Source organism: Hypomesus transpacificus, chromosome 19, assembly GCF_021917145.1.
Source record: "Hypomesus transpacificus isolate Combined female chromosome 19, fHypTra1, whole genome shotgun sequence".
Lineage (NCBI taxonomy): Eukaryota > Metazoa > Chordata > Actinopteri > Osmeriformes > Osmeridae > Hypomesus > Hypomesus transpacificus.
Window position 1 is genome coordinate 11,233,333 of NC_061078.1, and position 22,707 is coordinate 11,256,039.

Sequence of the window (22,707 nt, forward strand, 5' to 3'; positions counted from 1 at the left end):
CTTCGTGGTCTGCCTGCTGTTTGAGGACTTTATCCGCCCAAATCAGCTGACCTATGACCTTTACTGTGTACACGTCCCTATTGGACCTCATCAAGTTCACTGAAATGTGACAGTAGGATAGCATTACAGCTTCATGTTCGAATCATTCATTGTGTTGGTATTGTCTGTGCTGTTTCCGTTCATGTTTTAGTTGAGATGTTTGCGTATGTGTTGAATAAGATGTTCAAGGCTACAGAGTTCTCTACTGAAGGATGTCTGATGAATGCTTCAAGCATTTTTTCTACTTAACATTGCACATTTTATGTTTTTGGCTGTAGATAAACTGGTTGGAGTTGAGCTATTCTTCATTGGTTTGTTTATTTACTAGATTATGTTTGTTATTTTAGGATACTGTTTAATTGTCATTGCCAGCCTCTCTATGTCCCTGTGTGTATGTGCTTGTTGAATAAATATGTATTTAATGTTTGTCTATACTGTAAGGAAGATTTACTTTTCAAAAGGGTTTTGATTTTGTGATTATTGTTTCAATGTAACCTACTGTAGTATTTTTTTACTATTGTAGGCTATATAATGTACTGTTGTATCTATACTATTAAATGGTGAATATTACGTGTAATAAATGGTTATTTGTTGCTGAACAGCCTCAGATATTCATTGTAATTGAGCGAGCTGTTGGACGCTGGCGCTCATCATCCCGCTGATACCCGAGAGGAGAGAGAGAGCAACTGCATCCCTCCCCACTCCTCGCAAGCGTCGGTCGCCATCCATCCCCTCTCCTCTCCCCTCTCCAGTACCATAACAGATGGTGGGGAAAACAACACTACTGCGGGGGTGCACCACAACAATAGACAGCATCTAGCCCGAGAGAAACGGGGCGTCCGTCATGTCCACTGTTTCCCGGGGATCCGCGAGGCTGTGAGTGCTGTAGTGATTTTAGACACGGGGTACCACCACGGCGGCCGAGGAACCTTCTCGCGACTGTCTGGGCTCTCCATCGAACGGGAAAGATGGCCGCCATGAAAATTTTAACCAGCACGGGGCTGTTCTTAGCGTTCTGTGCGTTGGGTTTGCTTGCCATGGCGATATGCACCGACTACTGGTACGAGACAGATGCACGGAGACATCGGGAAAGGTGTAAAAACTACGCAAACAAGCGAAACGATCCCGGTTACATCTACATCTCCAATCACAACCTCCCCCTGCAAATGCCTCCAAATGGCATAGAATGGAAAGGTAACGGCCCTAGTGCTGAAGCGCTTCCTCTCGTCAGGGAAAAACGGCACTTTCTGGCTGCTGCCTCCGCGATGGAGTCCCACTGCAGCCGCCAGTTCAACTCCACCATCTCTGGGCTTTGGAGAAAGTGTCATCGTGAGGGATTCGACCTGGAGACAGAGGACCTCATTTATAAAGGTAGGGGGGAATGTGTCTGGCTCACTAGCCCATAGCAGGCCGTGATGACGCTAACTGGTGAACTCAGGTAAGATACAAAACCAGCCTTTGTTGTTTCCTATCATTACCCAACGTTCGGAAATAATAACCTAAAATGTTGCCAGGGTTCTACATTTGAAAGTCTTAAGACAAGAACCGATGCAAGAGGCTTTGGCTCCTTTGAACCATCTATAGGCTAATAACTAAAAACTCAAAGACTGTTTTTTACTCATGGATATTCGCTGTAATGTAAATAAGGCCTCCACTGGACACGGCCAAGCACAAGTTATTAGGATGTGGACGCTTTTTACGCCCCTGGCATCTCGTATGTATCGCTGTCCGTGGTGCTGAATTCTGGGGCGTCCGTCCTAAAGATTCAGATTTTACAATTAGAGAGGATGGTGCTCTTGTGTGATGGGACGTTACGGTGACAGATAATCTAAGGATCTATTTGGTTCTGTTGGTTTTGAAAAGTGTAGGCGTTTTGCATAATGATATGATACAGTGATCTCGTGGATAATAGCACTATAGTGCCTCCGGAGAGACCGAGAGAAGAGCAAAGAGTAACTAAATTATTAATACACATCCGGGTTCGTGGGAATTTTGAGCTGCGGGGGAGATCACGGATCATGGATGGACCACTTTGCGCGGTATCCTCCTCAGACTTAATACCATGCCATGAACAAACAATCTTGCTACAGCATATTAGAAAGCATAGCAGATTTGTTTACTATGCAATTCTAACAAAGGGGTGTACAGCGATTCCCGATGAATGTACACAAACGATCTTCAAATTACTCAGCTGTGAATAACAGGTAACAGTCAGTCAAGCTTTGGTTTTCCTGGTTGTTTTGGTCACCAGATGACCTCACAACTCAGACCAACATATCTTCAGTCTGTCATATTATAGGTGTTCAACCATAGCTTTCTTACCAGCTCTCAACCTAACAAAATAAAACAATGCGCAGGTGCACACTTACTGCATTTGCTAAAAGCTGGTAATCTGTCTACACTCCGTCAGTCCACTGCTACTGCGTTGAACACAATGTAAACAAACCGGCCGAGTTGAGCGTTCGGTAAGGTTGTTATCTATTGGAGCAGATTGCAGCTGGCGCTCGGAGGTGGGGCTGAGTGTGGCATGAATAGGCATCACGGTCCCTGATGGTGTGTCATACACCATGGAGCTTCATTAGGCCCGTACAGCCCTGTTGTTCAGGATAACAGGAGATATATGGAGTGTGTGCTCCAAATATGTTTCCATGGGCATTCCTCTGAGCACCTTCCACCTGAATGTACTGTTAAAGCTCTGGGTCGCCACTAGCATTGAGGAGGGGTAGATATGGGGCAGACAGTGGAGGTAGATTTGGGGTCAAGTCCCATACAGGCAGGGGTAGATGGGATGTCCACGTAAACTGTGATGTTTTATGGTCCTATCCAGCCAAAATACGGGCAGTGTATATGTTTGTCATCTATTTTAGAATATAACTCTGTCCCTTGACCTGCATTGGTTTACTTTTCTTTGGATTTCTCTTCAATTTCCTGAACTCAGGAGCATATTCTGATTGGATTGAAATCTGTGCGGTTTAATTCTGGGGTTCAAACCGTGTCTAGGAGAAGGTATGGAGGATCTCTCCCCACCAACTTTATTATGTTATCGCTAAATCCAGAGACCCCCCCTGTGGTGTTGTATCTGGGTGAGGTCTATTTTAGTTGATATACCCACCCTCCACAGAGAACAGTGATTACAGACTGATCACTATGACTGCTTGTCCTCTGAGAGGGGCTGTCTCACACATACAGCAGTTAGCCAAGACAGCTGACACACCAACGTCATTCAGAGAGACAAACGATGGACTTTAAAAAAAGAATGAATCACAGTCTGATGTGAGTTTGTGGCTGATTGCTCGACTGGTCTGTTATCATCTTTTCGGTGTCTTTTAGGTGAAGTGTTTATCTGGTAAACACAAAGGGGTTAACATAATTGCAGATAGCTGCTGTCCGCACAGCAAATGTAACTTGTACAGCAATCTCTCCAAGTCCTGCATGGACAGACATTTCAAGGTTTCTTCCTTTTTTTCCAGAGATTTTACTTGTTTTATCTGAGTGTGGTCAGGGTTGCTAGTATGGTTACTGGTGCTGATCTTTATGACATTGCTTGTGAATAAACCCTGTGTTTATGTATTGTTTTTGTAATGTTTTCTCTGTCTCTCAGGGTTGATACAGCGCTGCACCCCCGTCAAGTACCACTACTCCTCCTCCATCCTCCCTCGTAATCTCCCCGTCAACATCACCAAGACCATACGCCAGGATGAATGGCACGCGCTCCGTAAGTCCACTGGGACCTCTCTCCCTCTCTCTCTCTCCCTCTCTCTCTCCCTCTCTCTCTCTGTCTCTCTCTCTCTCTCTCTCACACACACATCTACATACAACACACGTTACATGAGCATTATGTGTGTGTGTGTGTGCAGACCTACGCAGGATGACGGCAGGCTTCGTGGGCATGGCCGTGTCCATCATCCTCTTTGGTTGGATCATAGGTGTGCTGGGATGCTGTCAGCAGCATGACCTCATGCAGTATGTAGCTGGACTACTGTTCCTCATGGGAGGTAAGAGCACGCCACAGTGTGTGTTTGGTGTGTGTGTTTGTTTGTGTGTGTGTGTAAAAGATAAAAAAGATGAACAAGGTTCGTATCAGGTTTCATTGTGACTCACGCACACCTACACACACAGGTTTACTGTAAGATGTGCAGTGAGCTAAGGGTGCACAATGGAATGCAGTGTTTACAATGCAGGAAGAACACTGTGCAGTCCTGAGGACATCTAGCTCAGGCAGACTGACTAGCCAACCAGATCCTCTCTCTGAGGAATAACACTACCCACAGAGCGGCCAGTGGTGCCTCTCCCCACCCTGATTCATCCTCTTGGAAGCAACGGGGGTTCTTTCTGTCCTGGCCCATAGTGACGTATATGCGGCTAAACAGAAAGCACCCCTTACTCCCGGGAGAGTGTACTGGGTAGGGGGGATGGATTGGGTAGTGACAGCACCTTCTCCAATCGTCTCTTTCTCTCCTCACAGGGACGTGCTGCATCATCTCTCTGTGCACGTGCGTGGCGGGCATCAACTTCGAGCTGTCGCGTTACCCGCGCTACATGTACGGCCTCCCCGAGGACATCAGCCACGGCTACGGCTGGTCCATGTTCTGCGCCTGGGGGGGTCTGGGCCTCACCTTGCTGGCCGGCTTCCTCTGTACCCTCGCCCCCTCCCTCAGCACGCCCTCACGCACCACCGTGCACAAGCCGCGGCAGGAGAACGGAACCGTCTGATCAGACCGGGGGAACTGGCCCAGCCCACAGAACCCACAAGAAGAAGAAGAGGCCACCCCCCCACCCCTAACATTGTCTTTGTTACATCACTACCAACACCATTCCTCCCCCCCCAATCACGACCACCACCATCCCACAACGTCCTCCTGTCCCCTCCAGCTCAGTGAGCAGGGGCGGGAGAAAAGAAATCAAGACGGATCCCATCCCATCTTCATGTACCTTTGCTGAGGTAGTTGGAGGACCATTGAAAGCACAGACACATGAGGCTGGCTGGGGTACAGGCTCTTACAGCACAATCCAGGCCACATGTTTTTACAACCTTGGACTGTATTTACTGACTGTGTGGTGGCCTGAAGGTGACTGCTTTCTTTCAAGAGGAGTTGTCTTAATATGGTGCTCTCTTTTACACACACAAAAATGCACACACAAACATCCACTCACACACACACACAAACACACACACATTCCAGAAGCTTCAAGAGAGGAGCATTATACTCAAGACAGAACAAATAATACAGAACAAACAAACCAGACAACAGGACATGAACTTCCTGTGAGCGTGTCTCGTGTAGTCAGGTGGTGTGTACGTGTTTGTTATTGTTCACAATGAAAAAAAAGAAAAAACAGAAACATTATGCTGGCATAAACTGTCCGTTGTTTAGACCACAACAGTGAGACACTGAACAGCATCCCTAAGAAGGACCAGCAGAACCCTGCTTCTTCACCTGTGGACTAAGAGCTCAACACAGAAACAGGTGAGAAAGTGGTGGAAGTCGACAAAACACACAGAAGAATCCAATGACCGGCCAAGCTCTGGTGAGCAAACTCTTCTGTTCTCTATCACGGCGGATCTGCAGATTCTGTATGTACAAATGCATCTAGACGTAGATTCAGGTCATTGTTTGTATAAAGTAGCTCTTGAATAAGAATGTGTTTTTCATTTGTTTTGGGGGCTAACACAAAGGTTTTGGGGCCACATACTGTGGTTGCGGGGTTTGTATCAGCTGAGTAAAGCACATGCGTCGATGAGGATGCGTGTGCATCCTGGCCATTCAAGTCATTAAGAAGCACAGCTTGTTCAAGGGTTGATTTGAATGAAAAGGAATGCTAGATTTAAACCTCCGGTAAAAAAAAGAGTTGATTAATGTCCCACCCATCCAATTCAGCACAGTAAAAAAAAGGATGATGGGATGAAGAGGATGAGTCCTGGTTCATTATTATGTTTACGTCAAAAGAGATATGATAGGGACTTGATGCAAACACTCTCCGTTGAGATTGAAAGAAATCTCACCTCCTACTCAGCCCTGGTCATAGCTGTAAGAGGGGATCAATTTAATCACACTGGTCTGGATCAGTCCTATTGGATCGACCACCACCATCTACCAAGTGAGGGAAACAATTAAGGAGACGGTTTTATGATTCTTCATTGATTGTCCTCTGGCCTCAGTGACGGAGGCTTGGTTTCATGGTCTCTTGACCCCTTTAAGGAGTGCAGTGGGCCAGGCCAGGAGCTGATATGGTCTGGGCGCACTCTGGGGTTTTACAGTACTTCATGAACAGTTAGAGTGGGAGTTAGAAACAGGAGTATGAGAAGGGGTGGGTCCATGGATCACATGTGCTCTGTATGGAGGAGGATTGTACATTGCTGGGTACAGTGCTGTTGTCATTTACACGAGTCCCTCAAAAGTGTTTAAAGGTGAATTGATGAGGGGTTGAAGAGTTGATTGTGTATACTTCCTACAGTGATTTAGAATCAGTGCAGTATTCTATGTGGTTGAAGACATCATGTGAGGGGTGTTTGAGACATTATTCATGACAAAAGCACAACTGTACACTGTAGAAGCACTGTGCGTGTGTCAAACACTTCTACAATTCACCAGTGTTTATTCTGACTGTGTCCTCTCCAAAAAGCAAACATCGGAAGAAAGTATCTTGAAATACAATACTTCTCAAACACCCCAGGTGCACCTGTTCTGGCTGCTTAGGATGAATGGGAATAATAAACTAGCTTGAGAGCACCAGAAGCACTCCCGTTCATCCCAGGTTTGCTTAGGAAAGTAATACCACTGGCCAATGAGCTGGCACTACTGCTTTGTTCCCCTTATCCAATTGGATGATAACATGATCATGTGATAGTGTACTATCTGTCAACCGTAGCATAGCAACACTGCTGAACTATCAAAAGGCTTGTAGAGAGAGAGAGAGAGAGTGAAGAGGGAAGCACAATGTAGAACAATGCACAAGCGACAGAGACAGTCTAAATGGGAGATCTCCAGAGGCAAACCAGGGACAGAGACAGTCTAAATGGGAGATCTCCAGAGGCAAACCAGGGACAGAGTGCTGTCTGAGCAACGAGACATGCTGTCAACCAACGCCACCGTTTCCAAGTGGCACTTCTCCAAGTAGCACTGCTGGGTTTTTCTACTAGTCATTTCTACTGGTTATTACATCTGTAGAGAGTGGAGAGAGTAGGGGAAGCGTTCAAAAGACATTATAGTCTTGCATGAGATCATTACAGTTTCTTTTCTTTCAATGTATTAAGACGTGTCCATTTTTAAATCTAATTTATTTTAATGAAATAAAATGTAATTGCTATTCTACTGAGATGTTGACTATTACTGTGTCACTGTCCATATCATTGTACCTCCACAACAAACATAAGAATGTTATAGTAGGAGCTTGATGCTTCATAATCATTCAAGTTTGCTTGATTAATGATTCATGACGGATGTTGGCCTTGTGAAGAACAAATCCTGGTGTGGTATTTGCTGACACAGTATGAATGTGTGGTCCACTCCATGTCCACCTCCTACCAATAATCAGTGTGTGCTTAGCCTTGACCTGAAGACTGGGTGCTAAGTGTGCAGTATCTCAGTCATGAACAGAAGGATTGCAAAGACATTGTCGATGGCTTTATATTGCTTGACACACAATGCCACCTAGAGGATGAAACCAGTACTGTAGGGTTTAGTTTTCCAGTGTAGACCATTTTGATTTTTCCATCCTGTGGAAGGATGACAGTTTGATAGTACCCCCAACTTCACCCCCGAAGAAAAGACAAGCATTTCAAAATAAAAGAAAAGGAATCATAATTTATTTCATGATTATCAATTCAAATATATTTGAACACATTTAGGATTAAATGACTTGTTTATTCAAAGAACAATTATATTTTCTCAAGGTCCTACATTATATAAAAATATCTTTTTGTAAAATCTAATATTTGGAAAGAGAGAGATAGATCTCATGGGGATAAAGTTAGGCCTGGCAGGCTACACATGCTTTATCTAGATCCCTTCAACCATCCTGCTTCTAGACAATACACCCTATACATGTATTTTTACTCTACCATGTTATGGAAAAACCTTCAATATCTTATTGAAATCTTAAAGTCGTAAAAGATAGACCATTGACCACAGTCATAAGTAACAGCATACATATGACTCTTTCCGCACCTGACACACACTAATTCATCACCATTCTGGGGTATACTTAGAACCAAATCATCTTTCAACCTAATCTACAAATAATGTTTCCATCCAGGCTGACCTGTAGTTGCCTGGATGTGTGCTGTTAACCAGCTTTGACACCATGTCACTATTGAACCTGCGTTAGTAATCTTTGGGGTGAGTCTGATTCACCCCCCAAGTTTGTGGACTTTGTCACAATGGTGAACTTAACAAATCCCACTCAGTATCTCTGTGTAAATGTTTGAATCTCACTCAGTATCTCCATGCAGATGTTTGAATCTCACCAAGAAGCTCCATGTTTGAATCATGACCATTTGAATCCCTTTTTGCTCCGGTGGGCTCCGACGACCATGTAGCTGTCAGGTGAGTCGTCCTTCATGTTGGGGGTTTTGACCTTCGCCTTGGCTCGACCAGCCTTGGCCTCGGTTCGTATGAGGCCGTGGGCACGGCAGGGGTCGTGCTTCTGCAGGTATCCCTTGAAGGTCTCCCAGCCCCCTCCAACACGCACCATCACATGACGTTCGTTCAGCATCTGACAGACGAGGTCACAGACAGAGAAACTCTGTTTAGCACCAGGGACCTGGTGATGCAGATGCTGGTGTGCAGAGAGACTTACAGATACAAACACACAACCTTCGACCTCATTGAGATGATACCAGACCAAACCTGAGAGTTGATTAGAGGGCTACCATCCAGCACACACATACACACATGCACACATGCACACATGCACATACTGTACACGCCTACACATGTGCACACATACACACTGTATGGCTACCTCCCGCCTTCCTGAAGCAAGGAAACGACCCCCCCCATCACCCTCCATACCCCCGCCCCCTTCCTAATCAAATATTTACGCACTCTCTCTCAGCCTTTATAGCCAAGGCCATGAAAGGCAAATGATCTCTGAGACAGCTTTGTCAAAATCTCATTAAGACTCAAGAAACCCTGCCTTGTACTGCCAGCTGAGCTCACACCCAGGGTTAACACACACACACACACATCCACACACATGCACTCACACAAAAAAAATGATTGCGGATATTCTGAACTTCTTCTGAAGGCTGTGAAAACAACAACACCAGTGTTCCGTGTTCCAATGTGTCGAGTGTTTGGAGGAGACAGTGAGAGATAGCAGGTGTTCTGCTGACGCCTCTACCCACTGGCCTGCTCCTGAAAACCTTGGGCTGCTATGGCAACGGCTCTGATATTAAAAAGGACGGCAAAAAAGGAAGCGAGTGAGAGGAGAGACAGAGACAGACGGGCTGTTCCCTCCAGAGAGCAGCAGGCCATCCGTCCTCCTGTCACACTGCCACGCCCCCCCTCTCCTTATCGCCCATAAAACCTTCATTACTGACTCATTACAAGTCTGATCCTACAAGCACATGTACACCTCATCTCTCCGCCCCTCTATCGCCCCGCCACGCGTACTAATGGAGATTGGAACACACACACACACACCCCATGGTTGGTTATCTCAATTACCCAAGACCTTCTCAAAAGGGATATGGCTCAGCTGTCGGCTAGGAGATTAAAATGTTCAGGCTGACAGGGGGGTCAAGTCTGACATGCCAAACAAACACAAGAGGTGAGGGGGAAAGAGGGAGGGGCGGGGACGCAGACACACAGACACACAGGAGCAGAGGTTTCCTCACAGCAACCTTACAGCTGTCACTACAAAACAGGGGAACTGCACATTCCAAATGCTAAACATGAATCCCAGCTGTACAGTGCAACACAGTGGAAAAGCCCATGGCTCTCTGTTTTATTTGATCCATATCATCAGCTCTCTACACACTGTGCATCTTTGACATTTAAAATCGAGCTCCTCTTGCTCTCTATAATTAGATTCCTCATCCCAGACGTCCCTCTCCCCTTCACACTTACACACACACACACACACATCTTGTCTACGGCCCATACGCTGACTGCTAGTCTCCCTCGGGTGCTTCCAGGCAGCTTCATTGATTCTCTCCCCTCCTGCCTCTATGAAAGATTCATGAGGACACACATGATGTGGACCTGCATTTGTCCTGTCCGCCAGTAGGAGTCAGACTTCAGCCATCTCCACCGAGGGACAGAACGTGGACCGTTTGTTTGTTTACCAAGGTTTGATGGATGAGGTAAATGACACTCCATTCATCCAGACAAATGTGTCGTTTTATGAACAGAACAGGAAAAACTGAAAAAAATTGCTGTCGTAATATATATTTTGCCCGATGTCTTGTTAAAAATGGCAATGATCAGCAAAAGACCAAATCAAGACAAAACCTAGGATGAGATAGTAGCAACAGTTCTAATAATCATATGTTAGTATTTTTCAAAGGTTTGGTTAAAAAAAAAGGATCATAGATACACAAAATATCTATTATCTCACATCCACAATGAATGCTAAATGGTGAGATGTTGTCTTTTCATCATAGATTCCAGTGTGAGTTGATGGTAATGGATAGCAGAGGCAGGGAGCTGATTCTCACAGAGGCTGTAATGGCCAGCCTTCTATTGAGGCACAGATCATTCCTGCCATACAGCCAGGCTCTTCATTATGCCCGGAGAAGAAAGCAGAAAGCCCTTCTCCTTCAATAGAAGAGGAGGCTGTGGGGCCCTGATTGAAAAACCTCAAAACGAGAAGAGGGGAGAAAGCGAGGGAGGGGGTGGAGCGAGGACGAGAAGAAGGGGATGGATGGATGGAGGGCAGGGAGGGAGGGAGGCTGTCGCACCAGGGCACTGTTTAACGAGCTGCAGTCTGATTAAATCACACCACTAATGACTTGCCTTCTATGATCAATAGACTGTGGCTCTTTAAAAAGACGAGCACACACACTTATACACACACACACACACACACACATACTTACACACACTTGGCCGTACAAACCACCTACAGTGGCAGGGATGGCTGTAAAGGTTATCTTACAGGCTTATCTCTGATGGCTATTTACCAAGCCTCTCACTTGAAACACACACAACGCATTCAGGACCGATTGGGGCTGTAGTTCTTTAGTGGATCTTTTAGACCACTGAAGATTGTGAGTAGCGGCCAAGAATGTAATAATGAACAAAACCATAAAACATCGTCAATAATGCAAAATGATCACCTTATTGGCCGTCTATTACATTATTGATTTGGTAAAACCACTGAACACTGCATACGGTCCAAACACAACATATACACACTGCATATAACCCACACTGAACAGACACACATGCCGTTGCTGAGGGACATAGAGTAGAAGATTGTTTATGATCAGATTAATGAACCCTCCGGGCCATGCCATTTCCCCCTCTGTTTTTCAGTCAGTATACTGTATTGTACACCCCTCCTGAATCAGTCTGGCTGTGACCCATCAGCACAGCCCATCCGCTCTGCTTTATGGAGGCCTCTTCCTTTGATGTGGCGTCGGGGCGTGTTTTCTGCCGCCAGACAGGAGAGAGGAGCACAGAAACAGGTGTTCCCTCCAGTCAGCCATTATGTCCAAACAGCAGTAAACCCAGGCTGCTGGCTGCTGGCTGCTCAGGGAGCAGGAACAGGAATGCAGTTGTAAGTGAACCTCCAGCAGCACACTGCCACAGACAGCTCGTCACTCACACTGCTGGGCTGGCAGAGTGACAGTCGCTGGGTTTCAATGGGCTTAACTGAGCGTTATATGGCTTTGTGTTGGCGACCGATTAGCCAGCGAGGGAAACAGCCGTGCCTAGTGTGACTTACTGGTCACTGCGGAGCGAGGATACTAACATGTCACGCACACACACACACACACACACACATACACCATCCATGATTACACACAGAAAATATGTGCTGACAATTGTGTAGGTGTGTTACATACAACATTGTTTTTGTGATCATACCAGTGTCAACTCAGGCCAAATTATGCCAAATCAGGTAATACAAACCAGGGCGTTTGTCAGTATGACTGAGAGCCTTTTTTCATTTCCCTTGGAAGGTGTGAACTCAGTCTACCGGTTGCCAAGCAACCTTGGCTCCCATGAGGCGTTGCCTAGTCCTTCTACAGATCCTCACTCCTTCCACACAGAGCCGCATGTGGTACACACACACACACACACAAGCGCACAAACAAAAGCGAACATACCCAGAACTCACACAATCACACACACAGACACACTTACACACACAGACCCACTCACACACACAGATACACTTACACACACTCACATTTCCCACACAGCCCCGCCTCATACATCAGACACACACTCACAGCTCCATGCCAATCAACACTCCGACACATCATTCTTCTCCATGGGAAGCTGGTTCTCTATATTTCGTTGTTTTACGTTGTTTTATATTTACTTGTGACAAGCCCTCACCGCTCTAATGATGTTGTCAACGACTGATCATTCAAATACAGTCTGTGAGTATCATCAGAAATATCAACTGATCAACATGCTTTTGTATTGGAGGTCTGTCCTGGGAGGATGGAGAAGGATGGAAGAAGGCGTTAGATGGTGGAGGAGAGTGGGTGAACGTGTGTGTGTGTGTGTGTGTTTGGACGTACCCGTACATACAGGACCTTCTCCCCCAGACGGTAGCGTCCTTTAGGCTGCTTCTCCACAGGGAATCTGGCAGCACAGCTGCAAGGAGGGTCCTCAATGATGTTCCTCACCTAGAACAACCAAAGCCTCTTAGGTAGCCTCTTTCCTCACTATTGTCTTTACTAAGTCTTATTACAGTAAACAGAATTCAAGGTTTCAAGATTTAGGTACTTACAATGTCATCGAGCAGGTTTCCAGTTCCTGTGGAGACCTTCTTGCCAGAGGACTTGCTGGGGTGAGTATGAGAGGGCGAGGGCAGTGGCGAGGGTGACGGAGGGGAGGCAGGGGGAGGGGGTGAAGGTGGAGGCAGTGGTTTGTCAGGGGGGGTGGAGGTGGCAGTGAGGTTCGGGGGGGGCAGCAGTGTGGCTGTGGAGGGGGGGGAGTGGGTGCTGGAGAAGGCGGAGAGGGGAGTCTGGGTGGAGACGGAGGCGGTGCTCGTGTGGCTGCCTGAGAGGGATGTCTGGGTGGACGAGGAGGTGGTGGGGGGCGTAGGCGTGGAGTGGGGAGAGGCAGCTGTGACCGCCGTGGGGGACGAGGGCCGAGGAGGGGTCTCTGAGACCGGGGTGGTGGGGTCAGGGGTGAGAGGTGGGGAGAGAGGGAGAAGTGGAGGAGGGAAGAAGGGGAAGGGGAGAGGGGATGACAGGGTTAGAGACCTGGCCTCCTCCTCCCTCTCGATCTCTCGCTCCAGCTTCACCAGTCCTGGGGGCTCCACTCCATACCTTAGAGAGAGAGAGAGAGAGAGAGAGAGAGAGAGAGAGAGAGAGAGAGAGAGAGAGAGAGAGAGAGAGAGAGAGAGAGAGAGAGAGAGAGAGAGAGAGAGAGAGAGAGAGAGAGAGCGAGCGAGAGAGGTGAGAAAGAGAGAGTAAGAGAGAAAGACAAGAGGCAGAAAGAGCATTTTTGCCCTCTTTTCACCTGGTCATGGTAACTCACCTGACCCCAATCCTCCCCAGCTCCATCAGGCAGACGCAGACCTCCCGAGGTTGTTTGTGGAGTACTGAACACACACACAAACACATGCACACAGCCATACACACACACAGACACACAATATAACAATAGGGGTTATTCATTTGTAACAGGAGATGACAGATACCTTGAGAGATAAACCACAACACGTCATAGATAGGAAGGACAACTTTGAATGATTCTAGAACCCTGGAGCAGACTGTCAGAGGGACAACAGCACAGCATAGTACAGTGCCATACAACACAGCACAACACAAGGCCGCAGAACTTTGCATGGTACAACGCACAGTCCTGTCTGTAATCAAACCTTCAAAGGCTTACATCTAAGAGTTGATCAAAAATATCAAAGTCAAATATTGGCTTATTATAAAGAAACATATCTTTCTCATGGAGAAGATGAGAAAAAATCCAGTCAAATATGTTTGGGTTATGTTTATGAAAACATGAATCGTGACCACAGATGAGGGTTGCAAATCCAAATTTATCACTAGATCCAATGCAAAGGACTCCATAGTAGACGGAGAGGAAACACAGAAAAGATAGACACAGCATGCTGGGAGACACAACACGCAGTGTTTGAAGTGGATCAGTGGAGAACAAGTACCTTGAGTAGCTTGTTTTCACTTGCCTGTCCTCTGTGAAGTTTTTGGAGATACAGCAGATAATTCATAGAAGTGAATCAATCCTGATTCAGTAGATGATTCAGTAAAGGGAATCAATCCCAATTCAGTGCATAAATGAGAGGTTCTGTTTATACTTTAACCACTGATCCCCCAAGAGAGAAGATGGCAGAGCAGAATGTTAGTCAACCTTTGACCTTTAGTCTTTGGCATGTTCTATGTCTCCCTCCCCACACTGTCCGTTACATGAAGGGTGCAGCAGAAGGAGGAAAGAGAGCGAAAGTAAGGAAACAATTCTAACATTGAATGCATACAACAATAAATGTTCACATAACAGCATGTGTAGTGACCGACGCCTAGCACCCTCACACATGGTTGCTCTACAGATAGGGCTAGCATCCAATCTGTGAGTGACAGAAGCAGGTCAGCGTGCTGACTGTCTCTGGTGTCCTGCACCTGGGATCCTGCAGGGACCCGACTGCAGAGGACTGAAACCTGATCCAGAGGCTCTCTTTAGAGGAGACTGTAGTTCAGGTTTTCATCCTGACTCTCTAGAGTCGAGTCTCTGGACCGTGGGAGCGATTGAACTTCCTCTGATCTACCTTGAAGACTGTTCCAATTTCACCTTCAGTAGCCCCTCCCCTTCAGTATGACAGCGAGAGAGAGTGAGAGAGAGTGAGAGAGAGAGAGAGAGAGAGAGAGAGAGAGAGAGAGAGAGAGAGAGAGAGAGAGAGAGAGAGAGAGAGAGAGAGAGAGAGAGAGAGAGAGAGAGAGAGAGAGAGAGAGAGAAAGAGAGAGAGAGAGGCTAACCGGAACACTCACCCAAATCCTCGGACTCGAACAGATAAGCCTTGTCCACGCCAATCTTTCGACACCAATACAGGAAGTTAGCGGTGTTGTCACGGGCAAAGAAGGATCCGGAGGAAGCATCAGCACGCCAGTGGATAACTCTGCGGATGAAGGGCTGGGTAAAACACACACACATACACACACAGATACACACACAGACACACATACACTTTATTTTAGAAAGTTCAAATCATGTTGTCTGTAAACTCAATTCAAATGGACTCGGTTGGTCAGAGTAAAAAGAAGAACCAGGTACATTCTTCAGCAACAGAAAATCTCATAGGGACCCTTTGTTGTCTGGTTATACCAGAGCCAATCCCTCTCTCTCTCTCTCTCTCTCTCTCTCTCTCTCTCTCTCTCTCTCTCTCTCTCTCTCTCTCTCTCTCTCTCTCTCTCTCTCTCTTCTCTCTCTCTCTTTCTCTCTCTCTTTCTCTCTCTCTGTGTGGTACCTTCTCATTGCTGGCAAATATCATCCTATCTTGCAGTTCCTGGGCCAGCTCACAGAGCAGCACCCCGTTGTCCAGCCGGTCCATCAGACTGTGTGCAGTCAGGTCTGCACCTGAAGACAGGAGAGAGACTGTTACCACAACCACAACCCTGACCCTTGTCTGACCACAACCACAACCCTGACCCCTACGCCAACGCAGCTCTGACCCTAACCCCAATCCTTACATGTCACAGGTGAAATTCCAACCTCAGATTTGCATGGAAGTCCAAACATCTAGAAATGTCTGGGACTACATCGGTGGTTTTCTGGAAGCGGACAGAGCTACTCTTTACACAAAAGTTCCATACACATATGGGGGGGATTTTTGAAGTATAAAAATGAAAAAGTCTTTCAAAGCCACTTAATTTAATGTCTTTGTCCTGTTACATCTACCACATAAATCAAACGTCAAACGTATCATGCACGCTTTTGATTCTAAGAATTACAAATTACTTCTGCGTGTCTTCACATTGTTGACACAGCAGACGCCTGTCTTTGTCTGTGTGTCTGTGTGTGTGTGTGTGTGTGTGTTTGTGTGTGTGTTTGTATGTTTAACTGTCTAGTCATACAGTGGCACGCTGTGACACGTTTGGTCTCTTTACATCCTCCTTTCAGACTGTTCTGAAGAAACAGCCCTTCAGCTGGAATGTGAACAGGGTTCCTCTCAGCGACAGGGCTTGCAGGGCCATGACAGGGATTAGGGTCAGGCTTTATCTTTCACAGTGCTGTAGCTCGTTCTTTATGATCATATTTCCTGCTTAAAGCGGTAGGAAGGATTGTGAGTGGTGTTTTATAAAAAACATCCTGAATTTAGAAACTAACAAAATATGTAGGAGTCAAATTAAATACAGATAAAAGAACACCTCATTTTAGCATTTGCGGGGTGAAATCTGAACACAGGTGTGTGAGAACTCATTAACAACAGCATAAATAGCCAGAATTAAGTTCTTATATATGCACCCTTGCTCCTCTATTGTACAAGACACTAGTCATTTAAAGTATAGTTTCTTCTTTGTTGAAATACTACATTACCCAAAATGCAGTTGAGCCAGATGGCCAGATCCTCTTTCATGGGCAGCAGGCTGGACTCGTGGCGGCAGGGCAGCCATTGGCTGTACTCCTGAGGGCTTGCAAGACCAGGCCCAGGGCGGTGTTTGGGGCTCAGGGGACAGAGCATCCCCAGGCCTGTCTGGTGGCGGGGGCCCTCAGGGCTGGGGGGGGCCTGGGGGGCACTCTGGGGGCACTCTGGATTCATCATGACTGACTGTTCCCTCCTCTCCTCCACGATGGTTTAGACACTCAGAACCTGCTGGTAGAGCATGAAAGGGAAGGGTTGCATGTGTTGTGTGTATTGTGAAGTCAGGTTGTTTGTCAGTCTTGATGCTGTTAGCCAAGGTGCTTTCAGATCCTGGGATGTTTCTGTTAAGCTTTGTGTTTTGTTTTCCCAGGTATATCGGCTGATTGACACACACACACACACACAAACCAATGTGGCTCGTGTTTTTAGTCACTGGCAGCTTTACCTGCCAGTAAGCCTCCCAGACTGCCTAACCCTTCCAGACTCAGGTCTCTGCGGTTCTAGGACAACACCAGCTTCACTGTTAATCTGATCCTCTGCAAAAAAACAACACCTGCACTGGATGAACAGATAAGAATACATGCCAGATATGAAAGCAGAACAACAAAAGAATATTTATCAGTTGATAGATCAACATTTTGGGAGTTGCTCTTTCTGTCGAGAAACTATGGCTCCTTCACACAGGAAGTGTGATGATGTCATCTCCCATCCAGGCAGGGCTGCAGAGCAAAGGGCCACACCTGGATGACACTGGTACGAGGGAATACTCAGACAGGTGGTCAGACCGACGACTGCTGTCTTGTCCCACTGTCCTGACTAGACGCTGCTCTGGGCCATGCTAGACGCTGCTCTGGGCCATGCTTGACGCTGCTCTGGGCCATGATAGACGCTGCTCTGGGCCATGCTAGACGCTGCTCTGGGCCATGCTAGACGCTGCTCTGGACCATGCTAGACGCTGCTCTGGACCATGGTAGACGCTGCTCTGGGCCATAAAAGACGCTGCTCTGGACCATGCTAGACGCTGCTCTGGGCCATGCTAGACGCTGCTCTGGACCATGCTAGACGCTGCTCTGGGACATGCTAGACGCTGCTCTGGGCCATGCTAGACGCTGCTAGGGACCATGCTAGACGCTGCTCTGGGCCATAAAAGACGCTGCTCTGGACCATGCTAGACGCTGCTCTGGGACATGCTAGACGCTGCTCTGGGCCATGCTAGACGCTGCTCTGGACCATGCTGCAACCTTGCCTTGGTGACATACAGCATAATTGATATGTACCCATAATTTAAAATGATGTGAAGAACGTGTTCTTATAATAGAGTTGTTTGCCTGAATAAATGAGGGTCAATAAAATAATGTATGGAAGGAAACCAGGGCATGATGCACTTGGCAGAAATGTAGTATTGTCTTATTAAAACAATCCAATAAAACCGTTTTCAGACACTGTGGGCCCTGGGAGGGTAGTTAGATCTGCTTCTGTGTGGTGTGCGTTATTCCAGCAATGATGTGCAGACGGCCTAGAGGAGGGGATGGACTAGGGAGCTGCTAAACTACTGCAGCTGCTGAACTAACCAGGCTCAGCCAGGACAGAGGGGTCTGGGGTGGGGGCTGTCGAGATGCTGACCGGCAGGGCCATGGGAGTCTGACACTCAAACTAAACACACAGGTGCCACATTCACACCTCCACTAGAGGACGGATTCTGCTGGGAAATGGAGACAAAGGTCACTGGTTGGCCTCCCTTTTCAACAAAAGCCTCCTTTATTCTTGCACACACTAACACACACACACATACACATGCATGAACATACACACTTACACACACAGACACACACATATTAGGACCAACCAGGTGTTGCACCTGGACCTAATAGTTACTAATTTGACTCTTAGGACATCATTTTGGTTTCATTTTCCTGCTGACACGACTTTCTTATCAGGCATGCTTATCACAGAGTAAAAAAATAGAAATGTGGTAATAATAGGTGTCGCTGTACTAACACAACCATACATAGTCACACTGCCTACTGTACACACACATACACAGGCCCATACCTGCTCGTGCTGGGTATTCCAGCTCATTTACTTGCCCTACCTACAATGTTCCCCTCGATCTGCTTCGACGAAATTCTGCAGCCTCTAATCGTCCCCTCCTTGGGCTGCCTGGTGTGTATCTTAATGACAGGGAACATCTTCAGACGAGAACCTCCCTTTCGGTTGAGCGAAATGACATTAGGTACTGCGCAAACATGAGCTTTCTGCAGGGTAAAAACCATTCATGCAAATACCTGGACTACCGAAGCTGACAGGATGACTGATGGGTTAGCTGCCCGTGGCCTGACTCTGCCCGACCCTGAGCTCTCCAGAGGACCGCTCTGCAGCCCCATACAGCTAGTAAACAATCAACTTCTCAACTAGCTGACAGAATTCTCTCTCCTGTACGCTACAACACAGACCCTCTTTTCAAGTTTCCTTGTCCTGGAGTTGCCTGGGTGGGCTATAGTGCTTTGTGACCGCACTAGAAGACTGTCACGAGATAAGTTTACCTGACAACTGTATTGTAGTGAGAATCAAGCTGTGATGACTTTGTAAGTCAATCCCAGGCCAGCAAACCAGCTGGATTCTTTCATACAGACACAGAGTAATCCAATACTGCATCTTCACTTCTTCCCTGCATGCTTCAGGCTTAACTATTAGTTTACAAAACTGTCTGAATAAACTATTCACTAAAAATTGACTTATGTGAGGTCATATTGATGGCCAACAGCCCACCCAACAGCAGCAGCAATCTAAACCTTCAGTGAAACCAAGATCAGTCTTCACCGGTATCACCTTCCGAGTTGAAACAGCTTATCTGAGGTAATACAACACTATATACAGAAGGGGTTTCATGAACACTAAATACAGAAGGGGTTTCATGAACACTATATACAGAAGGGGTTTCATGAACACTAAATACAGAAGGGGTTTCATGAACACTATATACAGAAGGGGTTTCATGAACACTATATACAGAAGGGGTTTCATGAATTGAAGGTGGTTGGGAAAGGAGGAGAGGGGGGTCTTTGGTTTGCTAGAACTTGACCCCATGCATGTGCAACAGGTGGCTTTTGAACCTCAGACCGTTCTGTACAGAACCCACATTTCTCCAGAACCTCTGGACCTCAAAGTGAACTCCCTGAGATGGAAGGCCAGTCTTTGGTCTTGGTGAGCAGCGGGCGGCAGTCTTAGCTCCACCACACATGGTGTTCCCTCTTGTGGTTCCAGACTAAATAAACCAGCGAGCCAAAGGCCGAGAGGATGGTAGGGTCCATCGCTCCGCTCTGTTTATACACCCCCAACAATGGAGGCCTTGCGTTGTACAGCTGCACTGGCTCGAAACAGTCATACGAAAAAAAAAAATACTTGGCAACTGAAATCCTAGTGAAATAATTCTATACCCTATCCTGAACAGGTTCAAGATGACGTTTTAAAATAATAAATAGTGTCCACAGCACAATCTGTTCATTGATTTGAGTGTTGGCATGCACCCCAAAACAGTAAAACACATAGACCTGATGTCCTAGTGGCCTAATGTTAGGCGTCTGGAGCTCCCATGTGAAAACTTGTAGTTGGCCCAAACTAACATAGGATAGGTGTTGGAGAGAGATCCATCTCTGACCTAAACACCCATTTCAATCTTTGCATTGTTTTTCAGTTTCAATTACATCCAGGTGTAATCAATTCAATTTGTAGAGGTGACCATATGGCAATTTGGATTACAGTTTGCATTTTAAATCATTCAGAATTCAGAATTATGATTCTGAATTATCATATGATTGGTAATTATTGTGTTTATTGTAGGTATCGCCAACAATCTAATAATTTAAACTGATGAGGCCACATGAGTAATGAGTAGAGCTTAAGTGGGAACAAATTACAAAGTTTATACTGCTGAAACATTCAAGCCAAACGCTCAGAAAATAAATTGGCGTTTTGTAAATACGTATTGTAATAACAGCCTATCATCTACAAAATTATTACGTCTTAATCAAAACAATAATTAATCAATACTTACACAATCGTTTTTAAAGTCAAAAGTTAAGTTGAATACTTTGGAAAGTACATCCAGAAATGCCCAACACAGACCCTCAATGAAAAGGCACAAGATCGACCATCCCCAGCGACGTTACTCGCGTCCCCTTGGTCCACTATGGGAAATGATGACTGCACAATAATGACTAGCTATAGGCTACTATAGGTAACTTCCACATGTCAAAGGAACATCCCTGCGCCTTTCAAATCCAACGGTGTCATCTTACATGATGCTCCGAATACCGCTGGACCAGTATTAGTTCTCGGTTGTCCACTGGTTATTTATCAAAGTCGTCAAATTGTTTAAGTGTTTCACCCCTTCTTATTGCCTGTCACATCTAGAATAAACAAAACGGTAGAGGAAATATAAAAAACGCTTTCTAAAGGCAGTATCTGAACAAATACTTTAAAGTAGACTACAGGAACCTTCCTAGCCTACTTTAAAAACCACTCACCTAAATAATCTTGAAAGTGAGTCAATGTTAGAGAAAGTTTCTTATGAATTCACGAGGGCCAATTTTCCGGGACTGAGGAAACTGTAATGATGAGTCTTCAAAGCGGAAATGTTTTATAATCTCAACATGGGACGACCAGCAGCAGCGATTAGACCACTCATTATAGGATGTAGGGGGAACCAGGTGCAAAACATCATAAACAGCCCATAAGCAACTGCAGAAAATATTTTTCATGTTTATAAGAACTCGATTTGAAATAGAGCTTGTGCTTAAAGACTTTCACTATAAGAATGTTTGCGTTGTGATTTTTTACCTGTATCAACAGATGGCGCTGTTTGACATGGTCAACCGGAACACAGTGACTGAGCACCCTCAACTGACGGACTAGAATAGACGGCCATTCTCATTACAGCGACACAGCCGTAGCTTTAATGGAAACAGTCCCACCACTCTGAATCATCTTTGCAGCCCAGCATGCAGCGTTACCGCGTGACCCTCCTCTCAGCTTCCTTCCTGAAACCTCGCCTGGTAAAGCAGCCCTCCAGGCCCCAGCCCCTGCTCAACACTCGTTAATGTCCTGTTTATTGGCGCTCAGGCTTGTGCGGGGGAGTAAGGGGAGGAGGCGGGGAGGTATAATTGCACATTTTTGGCCCAGAGAGTAAGGGATAGCGAGGGGAGCCAGGGTTGGAGTTAAAGGGGGATGCTATCAATCTAGTGGTCGCTGAGGCGATGACTTTCTAATCCTCATGCTAGTGTGTTTGTGCATGTCTGGTGCTATAGTCCCAGGTGGAGTTGACCCCCCCTCCCCCTCCTTCCCTCCCCAGGGATTAGATCCCTCATGTCCACAATTTCTCTCAGACACGCCCCCACTCTCCCTCTACACCTTCTCAAACACCCCCCTTTCTCCAAGCCCCTTTTTCTAATTCGCACTGGTTAACATTCATCCCATCACATTACCATACAATGTGTACATGCTAATGCATGTTTGTGCGTTTTGATATCCCATATCCAAAACATTTCTGTGTAAAATTGTTTTTACTTTGCGTGAAAATGAAATAAAATCGAAATAAACGTAATCCCAGTCTGTTTCCATGTGATTAAGCACATGATTGACAGGTTGGAGGTGTCATTCACATTGTTTGACCTCAGGAATCAATGTTTGTTTGGGTAGTGAACATCTTGCTGTTGTCTTACAAGCATGTTACAGTAAACCAATTTAACAGTGACTCAGAAAAACCTACAGAGTTAATTAATCGTTGCATGGCATCTGGACCCCAGCTTAGATTTTTAAACAAAACCAGCATCCCTTTTACAAGCATTGCTCACTGTTTACATCCTGTATAGAACTGCACTGTTACTGTAAATTGTGATTAGACACTGTAAGGGGAATCATTTTGTTCAC

General features: G+C 46.2%; 2 protein-coding genes across 8 annotated transcripts; one reads left to right on the forward strand and one right to left on the reverse strand.

Annotated features, from left to right (window-relative positions):
* Positions 1-806: 806 nt before the first annotated feature.
* Positions 807-7,356, forward strand: tmem276b (transmembrane protein 276b). Its single transcript, XM_047042240.1, has 4 exons — positions 807-1,410; positions 3,641-3,754; positions 3,897-4,034; positions 4,505-7,356. The coding sequence occupies exons 1-4, from the start codon at positions 1,008-1,010 to the stop codon at positions 4,750-4,752; spliced, it is 903 nt and encodes a 300-aa protein (XP_046898196.1). The 5' UTR covers positions 807-1,007; the 3' UTR covers positions 4,753-7,356.
* Positions 7,357-7,882: 526 nt separating this feature from the next.
* Positions 7,883-21,393, reverse strand: gas2b (growth arrest-specific 2b). Of its 7 annotated transcripts, none has more exons than XM_047042581.1 (10): positions 21,306-21,393; positions 20,834-21,188; positions 17,225-17,315; positions 16,734-17,007; positions 15,664-15,773; positions 15,188-15,329; positions 13,710-13,773; positions 12,955-13,498; positions 12,743-12,850; positions 7,883-8,754 (listed from the first exon to the last, which is right to left on the reverse strand). In XM_047042581.1, the coding sequence occupies exons 4-10, from the start codon at positions 16,957-16,959 to the stop codon at positions 8,527-8,529; spliced, it is 1,422 nt and encodes a 473-aa protein (XP_046898537.1). In that variant the 5' UTR covers positions 16,960-17,007; positions 17,225-17,315; positions 20,834-21,188; positions 21,306-21,393; the 3' UTR covers positions 7,883-8,526. The 7 variants fall into 7 exon arrangements, with proteins under 7 accessions (XP_046898537.1, XP_046898535.1, XP_046898534.1 ...); XM_047042579.1 differs by having other exon boundaries at positions 16,734-17,010; XM_047042578.1 differs by lacking the exon at positions 17,225-17,315.
* Between the last annotated feature and the right edge of the window lie 1,314 nt (positions 21,394-22,707).

What these genes read in the sequence shown, in the direction of transcription:
- gas2b (XM_047042580.1), bottom strand. Translation starts at nt 16,959, where the DNA reads ATGATGAATCCAGAGTGCCCCCAGAGTGCCCCCCAGGCCCCCCCCAGC. An exon ending in CTGGCTCAACTGCATTTTGG is followed by an intron (nt 15,774 to 16,733) that starts GTAATGTAGTAT and finishes TCCTGTCTTCAG; the next exon opens with GTGCAGACCTGACTGCACAC. An exon ending in CTGGGGAGGATTGGGGTCAG is followed by an intron (nt 13,499 to 13,709) that starts GTGAGTTACCAT and finishes TCTCTCTCTAAG; the next exon opens with GTATGGAGTGGAGCCCCCAG.
- tmem276b (XM_047042240.1), top strand. Translation starts at nt 1,008, where the DNA reads ATGGCCGCCATGAAAATTTTAACCAGCACGGGGCTGTTCTTAGCGTTC. An exon ending in AGAGGACCTCATTTATAAAG is followed by an intron (nt 1,411 to 3,640) that starts GTAGGGGGGAAT and finishes TCTGTCTCTCAG; the next exon opens with GGTTGATACAGCGCTGCACC. An exon ending in ACTACTGTTCCTCATGGGAG is followed by an intron (nt 4,035 to 4,504) that starts GTAAGAGCACGC and finishes CTCTCCTCACAG; the next exon opens with GGACGTGCTGCATCATCTCT.